At 40.4% G+C, this 6,000-nt stretch overlaps 1 protein-coding gene across 4 annotated transcripts in view; it reads right to left on the reverse strand.

Annotated features, from left to right (window-relative positions):
• Window positions 1–2,504, reverse strand: part of CD84 (CD84 molecule) — a 46,244-nt gene extending 43,740 nt beyond the window's left edge. For all 4 annotated transcript variants that reach the window (XM_023554170.2, XM_023554169.2, XM_023554171.2 and 1 more), the window contains exon 1: window positions 2,372–2,504. In XM_023554170.2, coding sequence (XP_023409938.1) covers window positions 2,372–2,417 — 46 coding nt within the window. In that variant the 5' untranslated portion in view covers window positions 2,418–2,504. The remainder of the gene's footprint in view (window positions 1–2,371) is intronic.
• Between the last annotated feature and the right edge of the window lie 3,496 nt (window positions 2,505–6,000).

Raw genomic sequence — 6,000 nt, forward strand, 5'->3', positions numbered from 1 at the left:
CAAACAACGGCGTTGAAGGGTGTTGGTGAGGTTGTGGAGAAACTGGAACTCTCATTCTTTGCTGGTGGGAAAGTAAAATGGTATAGCCACTATGAAAAACAGTTTAGTGGTTCTTCAAAAAGTTAAACATAGAACTATCATATGACCCAGCAATCCTAATCCTAGGTATACACCCAGAAGAAGCCAACGAAGCACGGCAAACAGAAACCTGTACACCAATGTTCATTACAGCACTTTTTGTAATAGGTAAAATGTGGAAGCAACTTAAATGTTCATCAACGGGTGGATAAAGGAAATGTGGTATATACATACAACGGAATATCATGCAGCCATAAAGAGAAATGAAGTTCTAATGCATGCCACAACATGGATAAACTTTGCAAACATTATACTGGGTAAAGTCAGTCAGTCACAAAAGGACAAATATTATATGATCTCACTTATAAGGACTAGGCAAATATATAGAAATTGAAGTGTATTATTAGTGGTTACCAGGAGTGGGAAGGAGGGGGAAAAAGGGAAGTTTTTGCTTAGGGGACATTGAGTTTATGTTAATGGTGGTGGAATAATTTGGAAAAGGATAGCCATTATGGTTGCACAATTGAGTTATTCATGTAGAAGTTGTTGAATTGGCGGAGTTTTGTTGTGTATATTTTCACCACACACACACACAAAAAAAATTATTGAACACTTAAACAAAAAAAGAATTCCAACTCATAGTGATACTATAAGACAGAGTAGAACTGCCCCATAGGGTTTCCAAGGAGCACCTGGTGGATTTGAACTGCCGACCCTTTGGTTAGCAACCAAACTCTTAACCACTACGCCACCAGGGTTTCCTAAAACCCATTGCCATCGAGTCGATTCTGACTCACAGCGAGCCTATAGGACAGAGTAGAACTTCCCCATATAGTTTCCAAGGAGCATCTGGTTGATTCAAACCGCCATCCTTTTGGTTAGCAGCCTTAGCTCTTAACCACTACGCCACCAGGGTTTCCAAGAACGTAGGCATGAAAATTGTGGACTGCTTTGCAAATTAAGTAGTATCAAATGCCACACTGTCCAGCTTGTCTCTGGATGACTGGATAGGACCTGAGAATTCCACTTAGGTTCTACCCAGCTCTTTTCCTAATTTACTTGCATTTTCTGTCTGCCAGACCAGGGCAACCACGATAGGGTTCAAAAACTTGACCAGCCTAGAGGTTGCAATCTCCACGAAGCTCAAATTAAGGGAGCTACAGCTTTCAATGGTCCAGGAAACCAGAAACCAAGGTGCATTATCCCACCTTAAGAAAATCTTTACTCTTCAAGTTCCCTGGGTTCTAAATCGTGCCAGAAATTTACTATAGCATTTTCAGAGCTGTAAGACACACTAGAAATAATGATTCGGAAATGTCAAACACAGTCAATTTTTATACAAACAGGACAATTGTTTGCAGTTAATGAGATAAATATGTGAAATAATAAAGCATCCTCAAATCTATGTTAATGCTACATAGTTCTCCTTGTAATAACAACAACCAATTTTTATTTTGTCCTTTATAGTTTACCCTAAAGCCATAAGTGAGAAAAACAAGATTTTTAGCTCAAGTTCTCCACCTCATTTTTGAAACTTAATTTATTCGTAAAGTAGGGTAATAATCTCTTCCCCATTTATTTTAGAGGGTTTTGGAGGATAAAAGCAGAGTACTAGCTCTGAACATGCTTTGAAAATAAAGGGATCTTATAGAAACGAGGGCCTGGTGGTGTAGGGGTTAAGAGCTACGGCTGCCAACAAAAGGTCGGCAGTTCCAGTCCACCAACTGATCCTTGGAGCAATTCTACTGTGTCCTATAGGGTTGCTATGAGTCGGAATCGACTCCACAGCAATAAGTTTCATTGATTTTTATAGAAATGAGGTTTTTACGGTGATAATCATAAGTAATGCATTACTATAACATGATAGAACAACGAAATATAATCAGGAGAGCGTATCTTTGTCAAAAACCAAATAACACATTCTAATGGGTAAAAGAAATTGTTTTTTAAAATTTTTCAAGGTTTTAGATTATCTATGTTTTTGCTGGGCTCTGTGGGTGGGTCTACTGAGCGCTGACTGTCCTAAACAATGGGTTTTCTCTCAGACCTTTGGAGACTGGGCACAGATAAAATTCAGAAACGTCAACTCCAGAGCTGAAAAATATTTAGGTTGAATCTTAGTTTCTCCCCAGCCTTTTTTGAGTACAGCATATACAGATTTTTTTTTATACAGAGACTCAAGGTGTTTCTGTTAAAAACACACAGCAAAAGGGCACTTCAATATCTTCCTCAAGGACAATTTCTAAAACTTTGTGGAAAGACTAGGAGAGGGTCAGCAAGGGTCAGAACTTACAGGTTTGCACGCAAAGCAGCAAGATCCACAGGCGGTGCTGAGCCATTTTCTTCCAGCGTCTAATCTTCTGTGGACAAGAAAGGCAGCCTTCAAGAAGACAGTTTGTTTCACTTGACTTTTCTTTTTATAGTCACGTTTTAAGAAAGGAAGTATGAGTTAACTGTTTTAAGGGGCACTGGTCTTTGTATTATGATACTAGTTTTTCCTATTACATAACATAAAGAGCCTGGTGTTAGTGTATATATTTATTTCTTCAACAAATATTTATTGAGTGCCTACTATGTGCCAGGTAAAAAAAAAAAACAAAACAATTTTTGTTTTTTTTTACTACGTGCCAGGACTATTATTCTAGGCACTGGCAATATAAAGATTAACAAAGAAGCTGATCTTTCTTGGTTAGTTGCCACTTAGTTACCATAAAGAGTTCACAGAGTGGTCACAGTTACACAAAAGCCCCTTGGAAATAAACTGGCAACATTAGGTTTTGGCTAGGTTACAAGGGGAAAAAAATCACAATTTCTTAACAGGCAGAACTAATTCCACAGGTTTTCTTACACAGAATGGATGAATATTTAGGCTGTTTCTAATTTTTGTCTATTGTAAAAAGTGCTGCAATGAACATTACCCCCATAGAGTTTCCAAGGAGTACCTGTTGGATTGAACTGCTGACTTTTTGGTTAGTAGCTGTAGCTCTTAACCACTATGCCACTAGGGTTTCACTTCATCTGGGTGTATACGTAGGATTAGGATTGCTGGGTCATATGATAGTTCTATGTTTAACTTTCTGAGGAACCACTAAACTGTTCTTCACAGCGGCTATACCATTTTATTTTCCCACCAGCAATGGATGAGGGCTCCATTTTCTCTATAACCTCACCAACACCTGTTGTTTTCTGTTTGTTTCATCATTGCTATTCTAATCGGGGAAACACTGGTGGTGTAGTAGTTAAGAGCTACAGCTGCTAACCAAAAGGTCGGTGGTTCAAATCCATCAGGATCTCCTTGGAAAGCACATGGGGCAGTTCTACTCTGTCCTGTATGGTCACTATGAGTCAGAATTGACTTGATGACGATTTTTTTTTTTTTTTTTTTTTGGTTAATTCTAATGGGGGTGAGCACTTAACTATTGTACCACCAGGGCTCCTTGCTTCTTCCATCAAAAACCAAAAACCCATTGCTGTTGAGTCAACTTGTGACTCATAGTGACCCTATAGGAGAGAGTAGAACTGCCCCATAGGGTTTCCAAGGGTATAATATTTATGGAAGCACACTGCCATATCTTTCTCCTGCAAAGCGGCTGTTGGGTTAGCTGGTGGGTTTGAACTGCTAACCTTTTGGTTAGCAGCTGGCACTTAACCACTGCGCCACCACTGCTCCTTGCTGCTATCCTAGTTTCCTGTATTTCTCCTCTTGCAACATTTATCACACTATATTGGAATTGCCTATGTAATCTTTAGTCTCCTCAATAAGAGTATAAGCTCCATGAAAGGAGGGTGCTGGTTCGACCTTACCAGCTGCTCAGCAGGAGAAAAGACCTGAGGATCTGCTCCTGTAAAGACTATAGCCTACAAAACCCTACGGGGCAGTTCTATTCTGACATATAGGGTTACTATATGTCAGAATCCCCTTGATGGCACACAACAATAACAACATAAGAGTAGCAGGGGCATCTAACCCAAACTAGGGGGGTTTGGAGAAGGCTACCTGATGGAACTCACAACCAAGCTGAGACAGATTGATGAATGAGTCTCTGCTCACTTCACTCTTTTACATCACAAAAGAGATTGACTTCATCTTGTAGATCTAGTCTTGCCTTACTAACATAACTGCCTCTAATCCTGCCTAATTAACATCATAGAGGCAGAATTTACAACACATAGGAAAATCACATCAGATAACAAAATGGTGGACAACCTCATAATACTGGGAATCGTGGCTTAGCCAAGTTGATACACATTTTTGGGGACACAATTCAATCCACAACAGCAGCCAAGCACATTAACTGTTTGTACTACCCGACGACAGGAGCTTAATAAATGGTAGCAATTAATATAATGATGATCATACCTTATTAGGGACAAAATAAAGTCATGATAAAGTTCAGAGTTCAAAGGGATTTTGAGACTATATGGTCTATTTTGCAGATAGGGAAGCTGAGACTCAGAGAGGAAGTGATTTTTCCCAAAATCACTCAGTGAATTAGGGAACTCAGGTAAATATCAGCGTGTCACTTGCTAAAGATTGGAACTCATGGGCATGAGATAGCAGGCACAGAGAGGCATGCTTAGGCTGGGTTTGAGCCCCCAACCCTGTTACAAGAATAATTGTGTGTGGCCTTGTATGTGGGGAAGTGGAGGTGGGGTTGGTGATAGGTATAAACATCTGGACTCAGAAACCAAGCAGCCTGAACTTGGACCCAGCCATTTTGGGGAGTACTGGGAAAGCCGGGGACATGGCCCCTGGTGACCTGGGAAAAATAGGATTGTGTACAGCCTTTCCCGCTTAGAGAAGGAGTCCTCCAGCCAGCTAGCTCCTTTCTAGACAACTTAAGCCTTTGGAATCATTCACTGGACAATCCTGCTGATGGTTCCCCCACATATACTTGCTCTGTGTGGAAGAGTTGAGTGCCTTTATGTAGATACAATGAAATGAGCAGATATTTCAAAGAAGGGTTGAAAATAAAAATGAAATTTCCCAAATTCATTATGATTTCATTTCACAAGGTTAAACCATATTTCCTTCGTGTTTTTTTTTAGCAAACACACTGTGATCACTAGGGTTGTGTATAAACTTGGCTGGGCCATGATTCTCAGAGGTTTGGTAGTTATGATGTAGTTTGGCAGTTGTATGATGATGTGATCACTTCCATGATGAGATTTGATATAATGTGATCTCCCCTATAATGGGATCTGCTGTGAGTAGCCAATCAGTTGAAAGGGAGTATCCTTGAGTGTGTGACCTGCATGGGATATAAGTGAACATTCTGCTCACGGGCTGTTTGCTCACTCTGCATCCTGCGGCTGGCTCCTGTTCATCTGACTCCAGTTCTTGGGACTTGAGCTAGCAGATTACTTGCAGCCTTGCCCACTGATCTTGGGATTCGTTGGTCTTCACAGCCTGTGAATAGGAACCCTGCTTTCTCACTTACCAGTCTTGGGTTCCTCAACCCCTGTGGCTATGTGAATTAGGAGAAGCCTCCAGTCTGACCCATGGATTTGGGACATGCCGGTTTTTACAACTGTGTGAGCCATTTTCTTGATATAAATCTCTCTCTCTCTCTATTTGTTTACATACTTTACTGGTTTTGCTTCTCTAGAGAATCTAGCTTAAGGCATGCTTTACTGAAATATGGAATTACTACATGTACAAAAACACATACCTATGATGTGTTAGTTGTATAGAGAAGTGATATGGAGACCCTCTTAGGCTGGGTTCTCCAGAGAAGCAAAACTAGTAATGCTTATAAATATATAGAGAGACATTTAATTAAAGAAACAGCCCACACGATTGTAGGGGTTGGAACGTCCCAAGTCCTTGGATCAGGATAGAATCCTTTCCCAATTCATGGAGCTGCAGAAGATGGTGAACCCAAGATGAACAGGTTGGAGAGCAGGGATTCCGCTCTCAAG

Source organism: Loxodonta africana, chromosome 3 (genome assembly GCF_030014295.1).
Source record: "Loxodonta africana isolate mLoxAfr1 chromosome 3, mLoxAfr1.hap2, whole genome shotgun sequence".
Taxonomy (NCBI): domain Eukaryota; kingdom Metazoa; phylum Chordata; class Mammalia; order Proboscidea; family Elephantidae; genus Loxodonta; species Loxodonta africana.